This window comes from Pygoscelis adeliae, unplaced genomic scaffold (assembly GCF_000699105.1).
Source record: "Pygoscelis adeliae isolate BGI_AS28 unplaced genomic scaffold, ASM69910v1 Scaffold269, whole genome shotgun sequence".
Classification (NCBI taxonomy): domain Eukaryota; kingdom Metazoa; phylum Chordata; class Aves; order Sphenisciformes; family Spheniscidae; genus Pygoscelis; species Pygoscelis adeliae.
The window spans coordinates 375,898-394,518 of record NW_008825610.1 but is presented as its reverse complement, the minus strand read 5'-3'; the positions used below and the strand labels follow the sequence as shown (position 1 = coordinate 394,518).

Below are 18,621 nucleotides of genomic sequence, written 5' to 3'. Positions count from 1 at the left end.
TTCAGTATTTGGTTAGGAGTCCAAAAAAAAGGGGGGGGGGGAGGGGCAGGGGAGCAAATAAGACAATAGGATTTATTATTTATTAGAAAAAGAATCAAGAAAACTGTATAGCCTCTACAGTGTTTTCTGTTGTTTTGTTTTTCTGTAGTTCTGTTTAGAACAAGTTTTTAGATTTTAGTTTTTTTCAATATTTAATGAAGCTGTAACAGAGTTTGTTTCATCATGAGCGCAACATGAAATAACAGCAGGACTGTAACCTTTTAGAAAACTCACATATCCTGTATGTGAGTATATCCAGCAGAAAATACCAAACAGCTCTGGGGATATCTAGGATATCAATTAGTAACGCAGCTTTTGAATGTTAGTGAATGAACTTTGCAGCCAAGACGTCTGGTCTTTGCAGACCAGAGATCGGCTGTACAGAGACAGATGTTTCCATGTGCATCAACCTGGTTAGACTTGCACAGATATTTACAGAAAAGGCTATAACTTAAAACTGACTTTTAATGAGAATGTATTCGTTTAAAAGAAGAAAAAAAAGTAGTACTAATTATTGTGTACTTTTTGCCATAAGGAGTGCTTTCCTCGGCCGTCATAAGAAGGTGTCAGCATCGTTGTTACCTACAACTGTCGTGCTTAATTTGAAAGACCAGAGACAGAACTGAAAACAATGTAAGAAAAGCTTGAAATCATGTCCAAGTGGAGAATATGAAGTATCACAACTTATGCCTGTTTATAAATAAAACAGACAGGGCTTTGAGCGGAGCGTTTTGACTCCAGCTCCGCATCGCTCCACACGGGCAGAGCACAACATCACTCCTCTGTCGGAAACTCCAGTCCTGGAAGGCTGGCTTGCTGCAATGGCTGACCATAGTTTGTTAACAATTTATATCAGCAGAGAGGTCCAATTACTGGTGTAATTTCCATTAGTACTCAAATTAAGTTGTGCTGTAGCTGTATCTTCAGTGGCACTTTTGCCAGTGTAAAATGTCACGGTGCTCAGTCTGAGCTCTGCTCTGACACTGCTGAATTGGCAAAAATTGCTGCTGTGGACTTGATTTAATCTTGAATACTATTGAACAGAGAAATGATTAAAATAAAACAGAAGAAAACCTCTGAAGAATATATTTAATCTAAAACTTCAAAATGCTGACCTTGACAAGCTATTTTGAGTTAGTTATGGTAGGAGCGGAGTATCCTGCACTTCAAACGTTGCGCTCTGAGAATTCAATACGTCACTACCTCGAAGACACGCTTTGCGATACTGTGTGTCTCCTTAGTTTTGCTCTTGTGCTTTGGGGACATCTCAGATGACTTTGGTCTATGTTATGCAACTGCCTTCATAAAGGTATTTGCACGGATTGTTTCTTCAGAGCAGGCTGGCGAATGTAAGCGTTTTGTTCTCTAAAGCCATATTAAGTTGAGTTGCTGCTCATCAAACAGTTTTAGTTACCTTTTGTAATTAACACAAGTGCTTTCAAATAATATTATCTTCAGTTTTCCTTATTCAAAAGGGATAGAAATATCATGCTTTTTAGCAGGGCCTGTTGCGACAGGACAAGGGGGAATGGCTTTAAACTAAAGGGGGATAGATTTAGACTAGATCTAAGGAAGAAATGTTTTACGCTGAGGGTGGTGAAGCACTGGCCCAGGTTGCCCAGAGAGGTGGTGGCTGCCCCATCCCTGGAAACATTCCAGGTCAGGCTGGACGGGGCTCTGAGCAACCTGATCTAGTTGAAGATGTCCCTGCCCAGGGCAGGGGGGTTGGAACAGATGAACTTTCGAGGTCCCTTCCCACCCAAACTCTTCTATGATTCTATGTCTGATGACTGTTGTTTATATTTAATTTTTTTTGCCTAAGCAAATTTTAAATGGTCATTTAAGTGCTCCTGTGTAAAATCGACCTTAGAAGGTAACTGGGCTACCTTTTTTCTACCTGAAGATATTTTTGTTGCATAAAGCCAGATCATTCTTGAAATGTCAAGTGATGTGATAGTAACTCTTTGCATTTACAAACATCTTGTATCATTTCCAAAATTCAATTTGATACATTTCATTTCAGGGTCTGCTTGCAGTCATTAAAAACATGGTAGTTTTTATATAGCCTGCGCCTTTTTTGTAAGTGCTGCTATCGGGGAAAATGGCAGGACCTTTCATTCTGAATCTACAAAAACGTTTGAAGGGAGGCTGTTGGAGTTTATTCCCAGGATTTTTTTTGTCTCCACTGAAAACTTCGAACTGAAATACTTTCTCTCGGGGGGGGGAGGTGTTGTATACAAAGATTAGGATGTGGATTTTCTTATTCTTTTCAAATGTATTTTATTAATCTTCCTTCACTTAGTCTGGAGAACAAGGAAAAGCTGTTAGCACTATTTTATTTAAAATACACTAAGAATGAAAAAAGTTACTTTGAAAGATTTTTGGAATTACCTGAGTTTTCTTGCAGAACCATACTTCCAGGTGAATTGTATTTCAGTGTTCTGGTTTTCAACTTTGGTATTAGCTTGGCGGACATTTACTTTGTATCGAGTTATGAGCAGAAAGCAAGTTAATGTGTCTATATAATTTTGAGTTTGCAAAGTTCCACTGAGCACAGCTTCATTCCTTTGACAGCAGGCAGCAGAATATTTTGTGATAGTCTGTGTGGTATATAATGAAATGTTGTCTTATAATTCTAGTATGTATTAGTATGTTAGATCCTGGTCCTTGTCCCTGCGAAGTTAGTAGGAATTTTAACTTTGAGAATTAAGACTGTATATGAAGACTGAGCCATGGCTCTGTGGAAGTCATTGTGTACTTTGAAAATGACGCTTCATTAGAAAAAAACCTTCTCTTTAAAGAGATATATTAGAAGACAGGAATGATAGTTCACCCTGACACGCTGTCAACCTATTCCAGATTAGATTATCTAACTACATATTCCAAAGTTACAGCCAGTAGTCCAAACTGTAATCAATTTTTTTTTGAACTGTGCTGTGGGGGATGTTCAGATGGACCTACAGAAACCTACAGATGATGTACCTGAAATGAAACAATCTATGGCACATTGCTTGTGTTTAAGTTCTGGGCCAATTTTTATGACTGGTGAATCAAATTAGCATTGTCCTTAGGTTTTTGGCTTTGTTTTTTCTTTCATTGTTGTGGGGTTTATGTTTGGGTGGTTTTGGTTTTTTTAGGTTGTTACTATATTAACTATGTTTGCTCATTTTTCATTAAAAAAGTGCATTAAAACCATATTTCAGTGTATTAATATGAAAATATTGTTCTGGTTAGAGAATACAAAATAGCCGTGTTTACATTTTAGAAGGGATACTTTGGAAATTGGAAGTGGCTGAAATTATACTCAACTTTGCTGCAGTCTAGTTCGTTTTTCTGCTGATATTTCCAAATAGAAGATTCCTTTTGTGAATCTTTTAAGAAGCTTGATTGCAAATAACATTGCAGTCACATTGAAGTTTGCTTGCCCTGTGCTTTTGGTTTCTGTTAATTAGTCTGTCTTGATCAGTTGATGTTACTGAGACCAATTTGATCAAATTTATTTAACATATACTTTAAGAACATTCAATATTTAGCCTTACAGCATTTCTTTCCTTTTTTTGTTTTCTCCATAGATACTACAACGTATTCCACTGAGCGATCTGAGCACTTTAAGCCATGCAAAGACAAGGATCTTGCATATTGTCTCAATGAAGGGGAATGCTTTGTGATTGAAACCTTAACAGGATCACATAAACACTGCCGGTAAGTCGTTTGGGAAGAAGTTGCAAAAAAAAGCCTTCTGTCCAAGGGAGACAGGATTAGAAAAAATAGACATTCAGACTTAGAATGTTATAAAGCAATGGAATTTGCCTCCAATTCGATTGCATCCCTCACAGTTGATGGTTTTTTGGTTTGGTTTTTTTTTTACTAGTCTGTAATATTTCTAAATACAAATACGGAAATACAAAAAGCAACATTTGGTTTACTTTTATAGATAAGAAAAATCTTCAATATTCTATTCTCTAATCATGTAAACAAGTAAGGATTAATGTTTTCTTTTTTACATATTAAAATCTTATGTTCCTCTGCATACCAGAAGCGTTCCTTTACTTTGGGTAGAGCTTTGACAATAGCTGTATGCACTGTTCATTGAGAGAGAGGAAGAGTTCAGTTAGTAGTTTTAAGATTTAGCGTTTAAGTCTAATGACTGCAAGATAAAATGGCCTGTAATAGCCATCTGCACCTGCTATATAGCTGTTGTACGGTTTTATGCTCCTGAACTTCTGTTCATGTCTATGACCATCTCAAATGTATTTAAAAGAATATCAGAAAAGAAAACCAGATCACCAAATGTAACTATTCTAGATGTAGTGGCCAGTAAAAGGGAGTAATATGCAGAAGGAATACGGTTAACGTCTTCCTAAAGATGAGAATAAAAGAAATTCTGAACTATTCAAACAATCTTTTAAATAGAAGCGGTCCAAAATGAAAACCTGTACTCCTACGATATTGTATTTGGCATACAGAAGGTATATCTAAGACGCTTATACGCCCAAATTCTAAACTGAGCATCTAAATATGTAGACATCTCTAATATAAATAATAAAAAGCACCTAAGATACTCAGAAACTTGCCTGAATGATTTGGGACTTAAGCTGCTAAATCCCACTGAAAGTAGAAAAAGAAGTCACAAAATCATATATGCCTGGTTTGAAAGTAGAAATTTATGCATTTAAAGGTTGGTGCAAGTCTGCTTATCATCAGAAGAATTTTCCTAAGATTTTTATTTTTAATACTGTGCTGGTAACTTTTTCCCATTCACTTTTATACGCTACAATGACCATTCATTTCCCCTCTTTATTTTATGTTTTCTTATGGCATGCTTCTTGAATTAAACATGATGAGTCATTCATCATGGAAAAATGATGACTTTTTCAACTTCCATTATAAAACTTTTTAAAGTGGGTTTGTTTTTTTTTCTCAAAGCAGGTGTGTGATTTCCAGTCTTTCTTGGAAGTGTCATGAGCTGTTAACAAGGGAATTATATCACTCGAATATTTAAGCATTTTTCATTGCCAGGATATTCAAACCGGACATAAATGATACAAATGAATAGCAGGGAGAAATGGATATATATGAGAATTTTTAATTAGGCTGGTAAATTTATTAGCTAATTTCTTTGAACAGACTGTTTCAGTAAACTGTATGGATTAAACTTTTAAATATCTGCAGGAGTAGCTCATAAGAGAGCTGGGTTTTTTTTTTGTTTGACTTTCAAGATCTTTCCTGTTGTCTGCCTTTGCCAAATTCTTGTTTATTTGCTGTGATTCTAATGCCGCAGTCTGACTAATGGTTAGAAGCTTTTCCCTCCGAGCTTTTGCTCTTAACTAAACAAGCCAGAGTGTTGAGTTTTCATTCTTTCCAGCAGAGTGAAATTTTTTCATCACCTTCTCTTGTGCTATTCTTCCACAGGGAAATACGGGTATCATTTGTGAATCTGTTAGCTCCCATGTGTAACAGATTTGCATTGCTTGTGCAGGTTTCAGGCATTGACACATTCTCTGGGAATTAAACATCTGCTTAGTTCAGTGGGTACTTTGAAGTGTGCAACACGAAAATACATGTATAAGGCAATAAAAATTCATACAGCAAGAGAAGACACATTTTAAAATTTAAAAGGTGATTAAACTAGTTATAATGCTTTGTTTAATTCTATAAGGACCTTCAGCACTGCAAGCAGCAGCTTGTTCAGCATCCCTGTTATGGTACTGATATGTATGTCATTAATGAAGAGAAACCTCTTAATTTGACCTTCAAATTTTGAATCTCTACCTTGGTAACAGACTCTGTCTCTGTCGGGGCTAGTGCTGCAGCGAGTGGGATGCAGGTCTTTCTCTATCTGTAGCCTAGAACCGTGCTCTGAAATAGCAGCTAGAATGTACACATACAGAAAAATATAATATTGATGTATGGTGTTTGTCCTCTAACTAGAAGACAAGTAATTTTCGCTGAGAATGAAAGGGTTATGGAATCCCCATTGCAATTAAAAGAATCATTTGAATACAGAATTATGAAGACTTAGAGAGTGAAATGATACTTTGTTCTTAGAATCAGGCTGCATTGTGTATTCTCATTGGGAGTTTGATTTTGCATCTGTTCTGGGAACAGAGCACCAATTTACTGAAATGGGAATTTGCCATGTGGAACAGCTGCAGATAGAAGACCTTGATGTAGCAGAAAACTTTCGTCCCACTTTGTCAGGTTTAAAGAGTGTCAGTAGCTGATATGCTTAGGCAGTTGTGCAGTTGTTCTTGTGTGTACATGTTTAAGGACAAACATGCTAATGATTGTTAAAGCAAAAAAAAAGGCAATTTGATAGCAATTAATAAATATTTGAGTTACATCCTGGACCTCTTCTGTATCCTCATGAACCATACTGTCGATGCAAACAGTCTCAACTGGCGGTTCAAGCAGCTTTCAGACTTGACAAAATTCATCACGCTCTTGTTGGACAATAGGAGGAGACGAGCACATGTCGAACTCCAGCAGTCAGTAATGACATTGGCAGCTGGATGTTGTAGGGCACTGGCTCTGTAGCTTTTTTCTGTTTTGTGAGATACATGCCTTATCTAGTTTGAACCTGTAATTGCGGAGAGTGGGACTAGCATGCACCCTTGGTAAAGGGCGAGAGGTCTAAAGCAGCCCTGCTCACGCATCTTCCATTCTTATCCATCTACAGAGGAGGTGTCCTGAAGTCATGGGATTTTTTTTTTTAGCTTAGTTGACAACTAGAGGAAAAAAATATAGGAATGGTTATAGTTTCAAATTCTATAATTCCATTTTTGTTTGAATGTCTACATTTTACACATTGTCTCTTGGTGAAAATTTGCCTGGGGATGTAAACTGGCAGAGTTCTCCCGCGTGGTTAGGTAACAAGCAAGATACTCTGGATGTTGTTTGTGCTATTTTAAAAGTGTGACTTCAGTATTTATTTTTGTGAATGGTTTCACACGAGCTTGTTTTAAGGATAGGGTTGGTCAACAGTAAGGAAACTTCATATTTAGCTTCTCCATATGCTGAAATTTTTTCCCCTGTTGCCTTCTTGAGAATTTAAGCTGAACGGTGAGGGTGCTTTTATTTGTTATTTACACAAAACAAATCAAGTACATAGTCAACAGTGACACATCGGCATTTAACTGGGTATTACATAATGCAGGCTTGAAAAAAAGAAGTTTTTGTACAGAAGTCTGTACAATTTTATTTCCAAGACCCTATCTCAAGTCACTCTGGGTTTTTGGGGTTGGGGTTCTTTTGGCATGAATCCTTCTGTGTTGTTTTTTTTTTTTTTTTTCTTTATAGTCCCTTCATTTTCTTCTGATTACCCATTTAGGACTGGAAAACATTGGATGAATGAGCGGCTAAAACTTTTGAGGGGAGAAGAGGATTGCACTCAAATTTCTCTTCTGAAAGAAGCCATTAAGACTATTGTGTATGCACTGGAAATCTTGGTGTTGGCAATGAACTCTAATGTCCTTTTTATAGATTTGAGTATGTAGGATGAGATATTCCTTTTGCCATTTGTTCCTGCCCTTCAGTTCTCCTTCACGAAGGAAGCAGTATAAAACCTGAATAAGTTTTCTAACAACAGTGAAAGAATAGACTCACAAATGCACAGTAAACAAAACATCATTCCCAGTTAACCAAATTACAGCAGGTTGTACGCATGCATCCAAAGAGCACTGCTGTGGTTACTCTCCCAGAGTTTTCAGATTTCATAGGACAATCTAATTTTGATGTATCCATCTTGTTCTGATGCATTTTGAGCTTGGTGGTCTTGCTTGTTTTTATGCATAAATTTTTTTCCATTTTTACACTTAGTTGATTAAAAAATGATACCAGCATTGCTCAGCTTCATTTAAAATCTGTCGTGAGACCAGAAGGATTGAATTCCCTTTTAATGAACGTCCAATTTGGATAAATGTTTATATACTGTCAGGTTTTATTGTGAGTCTTCTGCACAGTAGTAACTGTAATCCAGGCATAGCCCTTGCTGTCAGTAAAAGCGGGAGAAAGGGATCAAACAGGTTGGACTTCAGAACAGCTCTGAACATGGCGTATGATACGGGCACTTAACCATAAGTTAAAAATCTAAAAAGGTAAGAATGTAATTTCCCTGTTTTAGTTACGTGGCTTATTATCTAGGCTTTTGCAGTCTGACCGAGGTGTTTTAAAATACCAGCTACTCCATTTTGTGTGTTCCCCCATCTTATATTACAGCGACGCTTTTCCAGAGCGCTTCCAACATGGAAGTAAAGCAAACCCAGAAAATTATTTGCTATTGAATAAATAAAACATTTCATTGGTGTCACAATATTACAAGGTTAGTTTCGCCAGAAATAATCTATTGCATTAAGCTGACAACATAACATACAGCTACAAGAATTCAAAGGAGGAAGAAAGCTGTGCTTAAAATTTAGGATTCTTTCCATGTCAAGGGCAATCAACAGACCTCCTGTTGTGAAAATTATTGGCTTATGAGCATAGCCGTAGCACATATCTAGATTATCTTTGCGTAGTTGCACACATCATTAGCTGGAAATGCTGCCATTTTTACCTTCATATTTGCTTTAGAAAAGCTGAGGTGAACTTGAAATACCACATTAGGTAGCTCCAAGCTGTTGTTAAGCAACTATATTTTAATACAGATATCACGTTGCATTATTATTACGTCACCTGCTTATTCAGCAGTGCTTTTACAACTCGCGGTTGCCTTCAGCAATGCGGTTGTTTCTGTTAGCTCAAATAAAATAGCCTGTGTGCCTAAAGCATTGTGACTGTGATACTTCTCAAAACTCAGGCCTGGAAGAAGTCAGGAAGCAGAAATTCCGGCCAAGAAGTCGGTTGCATGGACTGCGCATCCCAAGGGTGGAGTCAGCTCGGCTATATTCATATACTCAAGACAGTGCTAATAAACAACAAATAAGTAAAAGCCTTTATTTCTTTAAGTAATATTAATAACAAATCTGCAATTTGACTACTTTTCCATTTTTATTGGAAAAAACTCATGCTTTTCTTGTCTAGTTTTAGATATTTTCCTTCATACAAAAAAAGCCAAACAAAAACCATCCCCAAAACCCAAACCACTTCTGTGCATTCCCTTTCAAGCTCCTGTCCCTTGAAATTACAGGAAGAGCTTGCATGGCTTTGCCGTCACATACCTGTTTTATCTTTTTAAAACTTTTTAGCTACGAACTGTGAAGAAGAATGGTTTCTAAACCTCAAAATGAAATGGTGTAAAGCCCAAGACATCTCTAGGACTTGTACTTGTTACCTAGGTATCGGAACTTTTTGGTATTACCTAATCTTACATGATTTTTACCATTTGGTCTGAAATTTTCTGTAATCAACACGTAAGATTTGAGCTCATTTAATTAGAATCAGTTAATCAGAATCAAAACTAAATTATTTTGTCCAAATACTAAACTTCACCTTCATAAAAACAGTACTTTCTCAGTTATCCATACTCTTTTCCTAATAGTCCTCTAAAATTAAAACCCTTCAAGTCTGATATTATGGTATAAGAATTCAATAAATAACAAATAGTTTTTAGATTTAAAGATTGAGTCTTTTAGCATCCTCCCCTGGTGAAATAGTGCAAGAACGTGTGATGTGATATGCACACTAAACACGGCTGTATTCAGTAACACCTGATTCACGCTTTCATAATTTAACATTCAGAAGGCAGAGGCTCTCGAGAAAGCTTCTTGTCAAAGTACTTTAATTATTGATTAATTTTCACAATCTCAACACTCCATTTTACAGTGGTTTTTATTTACAGATTTTCCCCTAGATTATTGCATTTAGCTGATACTTACAGAAGATTGAGGAAGGTAATTTCTGCAGTAGAAAATACTTTCAGCTTGAAAAAAAAATATATGTGCACATTGAAAAGTCTTATGAAGTTCAATTACTTTCAAATATCTGCAAAACTTACTGTTTTAATGCAGCAGTGTTAACAGTCTGTATTTCAAATGTCATGACAGACGTTTCCCTTGATGTATTTAAAAGAATCCACCCTTCAGCACATGCTTAAGTTTTTGAGTACTGCAATAAATTGGTGTTTATTACTGTTGTTGCTGTTCACATAGTAGCATTCCTTCAAGCAGCTCTGTGCACCAGAGAAGTCACTGGCAAAACACCTATTATCCATTTATCCCTCTTAAACATTTTCTGAAAACAAGTTTGTATTAGTCTTATTATTTGGGGGAGGATAAATTAATTTCATGGTAAAAAGAAATACAGGATAAAGTAAAGCTTTGTATTTAGTGATAGTTGTAAGTTTCTGTTGAGATGCTATAGTCTGTATTCATAGTATTTCAGGTTTTACTTGCTTTCTGCTGAGCACCTTAAACAGGCCAGATTTTCTAATGATTTCCCTTTGAAAAACTTTGATTACTAAACAGTATAATTTCCTGGTTCCACGTCTGTCTTTTGAAGTCGTGAAAATTACACTCCTGCTTCAGGTTATGAAGAAGATGTACTTTTCCAGTCAGAGCAATAAGGTAAAAGCCACAATACTGTGTGTGTGCATGTACACATAAAACGCATGCCCAGATATTTAAATTACACACTGATTTAACTTAATTCACCTGCGATTCATTTGATTGAAGCAAATATCCATAAAACCAAAATAAAATTTGTAGTCTATTTCATCTCGTTTGAAATGCTTATTCAAATTAACATTCTTGAAAGAGTTTGAGGAATAAGAAGAAATGAAGGAGAAATTGCGTAGCTATTCGTCCAAAGTTAAAGTTGAAGCTTAAGAGAATGTGTATATTTTAAACTCGTCAGCATAGAGGACTGAAAAACTGTGGAATTCATTTCTCTTTCCCAGAATACTAAAAGACTACTGTAAATCCATCTTCAGTTAACATAAAGTATGGGAAAACATAGTTACAGGCTTAGCACATCCCCCCGCCTACTTTTTTTTTTTTAAGCCACACATTTGTAATTCACAGATAATAGCTGTCAAATCAAACAGTGTTAATTCTTTCATTTATGTATGTACACAGTTATTTCCCAAATGTAAGAGAAGTATCATTTTTTAGAACAACCAGTAATGTGAGTGAAACAAAAGTATTTCTTGGAAGCTTGAAGTAAACTATCATCTGTTTCTGGAGGACTGGAAGAGGAGGAGACCCAACTCAGTTCCCTTTGCATTTGGCACGATCGCTTCCGCTGGTTGAAGTACGGGTTGGGTTATGACCTTGAATTTCAGTAGAGAGAAGTGAGAAATGTAGTTGCTGGCTCAGCAGCTGAGATAACTTTTTCTTGAGGCTGCTAATAATTCTTGGATTTCTTGATTCGGCACTTAAGTGGGAGATTAGGAAGCAATGCTGTGCTAGCATTTATCCTCATGTCTCACTAGCAAGAATACTTTAAAGCTGGTGGAACCTTAAAATTTTATCACCACCTTTTTTTCTTGTGCCTACACATGTTTCTGAAGCTGTGTCTTATCATTATAGGTTAGCAAGGCATCTTGATTGTATAGCACATCTCCACTGGTAGAGATGACTCAAATCCATTCTATCTAAAATACAAACTTCCATGAAGAAAGTTGTTCTGTTAATGGAAGAAACTGCCTCTAAACTGCCTCCTGTTTCCTAAAGGAAAATAAAGTTATGTGACCTGCAGAAAGCTATTACTCAGTACATGCTGTCTGAAACTAAATACAAGAAGAGGTATATTCTGAAAATTGGAAAAATACACAATTGTAAAGTCCTTCCCCTGCAAAGGAATATTCCATCAATTTATAAGAATTGGGTTTTTCCCTCTTGCTTTCCAAAACCTGCCAGTGAAAAAAGGATTGTATAGCTTTTATAGTACACACAAAGTATTTGTAGAAAAGAAAACCTTAAAAAGTATGGGTGCAAATATCGATGGTGTATATTGCATCTGTCTTGAAGCTAACGCATGCAAATATTCCGCCATCAAACTGCTTTTAAATTAACTTGGAAATGAGTTAGGGTTTTTGTTGTTGTTGTTCTTACCTCCCTTAGGCAAGAAGGAATTTGTGAAGTGCGTAATGCAGACATCTGAAATCTCTCATTTAAATTCTCATCCTTGCCAGTGTCTTAAGCACACTGAAAGCAATAGCATTTCCAGTCTAACCCTATCTGCAGACATTCTCCCAGAAGATCTGCCGGAAAAAATCCTGCTAGGAGAAGAAATAAACTCTGGACAATTGAGTCATTTAAATAGAAACAAATGCCAACTATATCAAAATGCTAACTACCAAAACTTTAATCCGCCAGTACTCTATATTAATCTAAATGAGAAGAACAAACAAAACCACCCGTTTCCTCTATCCCCCACTCTGCAAAGAAAGCCCTTCCTACTGTCTCAAATAGGAAGAGGGGAAGTGAGGCAAAAATGCGTGGATTCTGTACCGTTATGAAAATTGAGGTATCTAAGATTAGACAGGCAGGTAAACTGTCATATATGAGTTACGTTAGAGACAAATATTCTGGTTCTTATCCTGTACCCACTGCTGTAGTATTTAGGAGTGAATGGATTGTTTGAATTTGAAACAAGTTCCTTGAAGTTACTCCCGTGCAGACAGGGATGAACTCTTTAAGCGACCTGCCAACAGTATTTAATAAGAAGCAGGTTTATATAAAGTGTATTCAGAGGGGACTCCAGAAGGTTGTAATGAAACATCTTTTGGGCTGTATTTGTGCCTTATCAGCCACTTTGTTAGATAGCAAACTGCAGTTTTTACAAGAATTATGCTGTTGAAGAAGGCTAGTGTCAGAAGCCTAGATTAATAACTTGACTCCTACTTGAATCAGCATACAAATTTGAGGTCAAACTCTGGCTGCTTAAGATAGTTATGATGTGCCAACGATACCTTGTTAATTGCATTATTAACATACAAAGGATATATGGCAGAAGAATGCAAAAGTCAGAGGTTATCTTTGGAATTCTGAAGGGCAAGCCTCTGCGATAAATGACTAAGGCTATATAAAAGTTTATATATATAATAATATATATAAAATGTATATATATTTAAAAACAGCTGAAAATTGTTTGCCTGTTTTGCAGTCTGGGTTATTATGGTGGGCATCATGGGAGAGGATTATCAGTAAATAGTTGGGGAAAGCATTTTTGCCTGACATTAAGCTTGTTGAAAGAACAGAGAGAGGGATGTGTTACTGCCTTTAAACACTGTTTCTTTGAACTCTTCTGAAGTTGCAACTCATGGAAGCACTACAGATGTTTCCAACTTAAAAAGCAGCTATCTATGAATTTCTTCAAAATTTGTAAGAAAAGGGAATTTTGATCAACGGTGTTGGAGACTTTTTAGATACTCTTTCTTGTTGTTTACAGCTCTATCCAGTGGCACCTCAGGTTTATGACGTTATTTAGATGCACAGCTATGGTGGGAAAAAGTGAGATCTGAAGGGATTATAGTTTTGGAGGATTTATACAGGGATACTATTCCAGTAAATAAGGAAGAAAGTTCATTGTTTTTTCCCTTAAATCTTGTTATTCAAGCAAGTTCAATCCAGAGTAGCCAATTTGGAGACAAAAAAGATCATCTTTCTTCAGAGACTTTTCAATTACTTATCTTTCAAATACAGTGTCTGGTATAGTCTAGGGCAGAATGTTGTTAAAGGGCTATTTATATATTTATTTATATATTTTAATATATTTAAAATATTTAAATATATATAATTTATATAGTGATATAATTCCAGTGCTTTGCTAGGCACTCAGTGTATGAAATTAAGTATTTAAAGGACTTTGCATCTTGGGAAAATAGAGAGAGACACCATAAAATACAGAATATTGCAGAAAACAAATTTCTGATTTGTGCTATTTAGTGTAATTTTACAGCTGTTGGACAAGGAAGGTTTATTTCAGGACGTGGTATGACTGTATATATGATTTTATAGTTTATACCTCACCATGTAATTATCAGAATAACTTACAGGGTTAATAATAGGGTTTGTTGTTATGTGAAACTAAGATTCTGGTCACTTCTAAAAGTTAAACATTCATAACTGGTCTTACATGTACTTAATTATGTCCCAGACTGATTTCAGTAGGAATACTGGAGTTGAATGAAATTCAAAATTTCCATTGTGTGTTATATTAGAATGTATTTTGCATAATTAGTGTAAACAAACTGATAAATGTTACAACTGCCTGCACTTTTCTTTCCCTGCACTTCTCTGTTCTGCTCAGTCATGGCAATCTCCGTTACAAGTGATTTCTGCATATTTCGTTATGTGTAGCCATCCATTCTTCCCTCTTCTCTTTGTGTTCTTAATTTCGCGCATAAAGAAGCAACTTGAAGAACAGTAGCTATGATAATTAGACTTGAAGTGATCACTTGTCATTTCTTGCTGCCTTACGCCCTGAAAATCAGAAATTTGATATTAAAGTTGTCCAGCATGAAGGCAAAGGAGAAAATTATTAGTAGTAATTGTAGGGGGGTGGGGACTTGGAGTGAACTTATCTCAGAATTTTTTCTTTGAATTGCAGGAAATAGAAGCAAGCTCCAGAGGTTTAATATGTTTTTAGTTATGCTATACATCTTGTTCTTGTTTTTGCAGGATGGAATCAGTTAGATGATTTTAAAATACCTAGCCTTTTTCTATTTCTCTACAGGTTCCTCCCCCCATGCTTTTTTTCATTTTTCCCATCAAATTAAAATTGGACCTGTGGGAAATTCAAAGGCAGAAGCTTGTTGTTTTGTCCTCTTTCAACTAAAAAAACAAACGAAACCCTAAGGCTTTTGGTTTCTTTGAATTTGTAGACCATAGAGGACCACGTTCCTGCACAGAGGAATAGAGAGAAAAGAGGAAAAGAAACAAGAGCAGAGCTACCTGTTATTTTATGGTATAAAATAAATTTCTGATTTGCCAAGATTTGTAGGTGTTGTATATAAGTACTTTGAGAAAAAGTTACAGATTATTGCATGATGAAAACATGGCCAGAAACGCTCAAGATTTTTGGTGTCTTTAAGGCCACTCTGGGTAGGATGGGACACTTTCCCAGTGTCTTGGGCTGTTTCAGAGTCCAAATGTGAACTCCTATTTTTATTATGCATTTATTGAAAATCATGGGTATTGGTGCCACAGTCTACTACGAATGTCCATGTGCATTGAACCAGAGGAGGGATTTTGAAGACCAGCACTGTGAGAACATGTCTCGACGGTAGACATTATAACAGACGTTTCTCTTAGGTACCTCTGATTAATACTGAATCTGCAGTTTCAATAAGGGGAATACTATATTATTAGAATCACTTTGGTGTTTAAAATTAATGGATGACAGACATAGAAAAGCAATATATGCAGTATGTACCTAAGGAAAAAAGCCAACCGAAAATGGTCTTTACAATGTACATTTGTTATGCCTTTTTTAGTCTTATTTTCAGCTATCACCATTAATGGGAATTTTCCTCTCTCTAGAGTTTGTCACTTTTGGTAGATGTCTAATAGAATCATAGAAAACTGGGCTCAAAAAGGATCTGGGGTTGTCATTCATGGTCACACAAAGGCGGTGAACTTCTGACAGCTGTTTGTCTGAGCTGCTCTGAAAGACCTCTCAGATTGGAGATTTTGTAACGTTCCCAGGCAATACATTTGGGTGATCTTTTGCCTTTCCATTGGAAGGATTTTTCTGAGGTCCAGTCTAATGCTTTTTTAGCAGAAGTTCAAGCCTATTACTACTCGTTCTGTTCAGCATGGAAACATTACCGCTTTCTTTATAACTTCTTTCTACAGCTTATTTAAATTTATTCTTTCCTCTGCACAATACACGTTTGCGGAGGCTACCTCTTCCAGTCTTACCTCAAAAGTGATGCTTTTCAGATCTTGAACTCTGGGTCTACAAAGTTTAACTAAGTTTAACTCACGAGAATGGTTTTGCAAAGAAGTTTATATCACTTTTGGGGCAGAAGATGAAGACTGATTCAGTCTTGCTGTTGGCTGCATCCATGCAGACTGGCCATGTAGCTGTTATACTTGCTTTCTGATTTCAGGTGTGCTAACTTTGCAGTTGTACCTCAAAGCTTACTTTGAACTAACACTGTCTATGCAGTGTAGGAGCAGCTGATGCTTTCAGAGTCACTCGGATGGCTAGTCTGCATAAAAATGCTTGTTAATAGGGGAAAAAAAATCTGCATTCTCTAAAATATTTCAAATTGGAATGCTAAAAATAATAAAGATGGGGTAAAGAATGACTGCAAGCAATAAGAAGCTTTGGAATATTTTCTTCAGAAGCTCTTGGGAATCAGTTTTATTTTCTCAAATGAAATTGTCTTCAGAGAAAATTTTGAGCTTATTTAATCAGTTTCAGCTTCTGTATATTGAACAGGCTTTTTTGTTTGGTGTGGGCTCCCCCCACCCTCCCCACCCCGTTCTTCTTTTTGAACCAAAAATAATGTTTTTTGTAGAAGGAAAACCAACAGCGTTGTGACTGTTACTTAAAACTCAGTGGTGACTGTAATAGCGGTGACTGTATTTTTGTAATAGAACTCTAAAATGTCGAACTTCCAAATCTCATTTTTGCCTCATAGGCAAGACGGGTTCTTCTGCACGCCGTTAGCTAGTAAAACATTTCATCTGTGTAAAAAACCTATTGTGGAATGACAGGAGGAGGACAAAAGACAGAATCAAAATACCACCTTTTTCTAACTTCTCACTAAACTCTTAAGCAGAGAGATGTGTAATGATGACTCCTAGGTATGCTGTAGGGCTTTTTTGTTCCCTCCCAAGTTATATTAGCCACAGGAGATGACCTGCTGTGATCTTAGTGCTACATGTGTTGTTCATCTGTTGTCTTCCAAGGTGATCATCCCTGGAGTTAAATGTGTAGCTTCCTGTTATATTTTAAATCTCCATTAACACAGAATCAATTCCCATTGGAAGCAAACCTGAGGATCCCCATGTATCCTAACATCCTATTTTCTGTTGCGTAGCTTAGCATACTGCTTGTGATCTGTGAATGTGCTGTGCTAGATCACGTACCAAACCTTGTAACTGAGCAGGTTAGAACAAAAAAAAACCCCTACAAATAGGTCAGTGTATACACTATGGAAGTTTAACACTCGTCAGAAAATCCTTATGGTGTAAGGTCATTACTGTGTCTGCTGAAAAGTACCGTAAGACACAGCAGAGCTTTAGCTGGGTGTCTTTGAGCAGAACTTTAATTCTGAATAGAGCCATAGTATTTTATTTAACATGTATATTGTAAATCTCTGAAGAGTATCACAACCAAATTAATTTAAATGATGCTTTCTTTTTTATCAGCAGTGATTGTTGAATATGAAGTCTAGCTCTGAAGTGCTGCTTTTAAATTCTGTATTTTGAACATATCACTAAATGTTTGCTTATTTATTTTACTCTTGTTGGAAGGTGCAAAGGAAGCACTGGATATTAAATATAAATTGATTATTAAATCACCATGTTCTTCTAGAAAGGTGACTGAACACGAACAAAAATTTGGACTTACTGAGTTATAGTATTTACCACTGTCTTAGCGTTGAAATAAATGCAAATAGGAAATGCAATGTCTCTGTACAGATTATTGCATTTTTAATTGTCTTCTGCTGATGTTAGATCTGAAAGGAAACTTGTCTTGACCTCATCAGGTTGCTGATGTGTCTTGCTTTCTGCGTACCTGTGAGTCTGTATTTCTTAATATCCTTTATTCTCCTGGCAAGGACCTGCAAATGCTGCAGTTCCCTCCCTGAAAGTGCAGAGCCTGCATGGCTTAGGAGGGCTGGAGCTGGTGTGCAAATTTTCTGCAGTGTTCAGCTGATTTCGGTAGTCTTGACCAAGACCTTCTGACTCCATGCTGGAACAGCAGTAATACAGTCATAGGAGCAAAATTAAAATTGTCTAGTAAATCATAAACTCTGAGTACACAGTAAGTCACTGGATTTCTTTTTACAACAAGCTGAAATTGCATGATTTTAATTAGCCTTTACACCTTGAGTGGAAATGGCAACACTCCGATTAATTGCAAGGAAACCTAAAATTTACAAATTTTGTAAAAACTTTTTTGCCCTTTTTTGTAAATATTTTTGTAAAAAGATACAAAAATACGAATTAAAAATAATTACCAAAATCAATACATGAAAACTCAAGATCTCCAATCGCAATGTCTAGCTTTTATGGTAACAATCTTTTGCTCGTGGAGCAAAACATAGTGAAACAATGAAGGTTAGACAATATTAAAATTTCCTTATAAAAATGTCCTTAAATGTGGATAATTTAAACGTATCAGCATATTCAAGGAGTAAGTTTGAATTTCATTTTGTATTGGATATTGTAGTCAAGTCTGTAGTATCTGTTCTTTGGTTGCATACAAACAATTTGAAGTCTGAGCTGTGATATGAAAAAAGTATATTGCTGTTAAAGGAATGATATCAAGAAAGAAGACTGGGTGTAAGGTATAGTTGTGCGCTTGGAACAAAGAAAAAGAACGTTCTGCAGGATGAATTACAAGACATACTGGATGTTTTCTCCAAGCCGTGTGGGATTGTGTTTTATTTTTAATGAAGCATGATCTGTATTAAAAGCCTTTGTATTCTGATGAAAGCCAAGTTTATATGCATGTGACAGA

The 18,621-nt window shown here is 36.2% G+C and overlaps 1 protein-coding gene across 1 annotated transcript in view; it reads left to right on the top strand.

The window, feature by feature from the left end:
• Positions 1-2,860: 2,860 nt before the first annotated feature.
• The window catches only part of NRG3 (neuregulin 3), a 249,923-nt gene continuing 234,162 nt past the window's right edge, over positions 2,861-18,621 (top strand). The window contains exons 1-2 of the mRNA XM_009332695.1: positions 2,861-2,948; positions 3,612-3,741. Of these exons, the coding sequence (XP_009330970.1) occupies positions 2,861-2,948; positions 3,612-3,741 (218 nt within the window). The remainder of the gene's footprint in view (positions 2,949-3,611; positions 3,742-18,621) is intronic.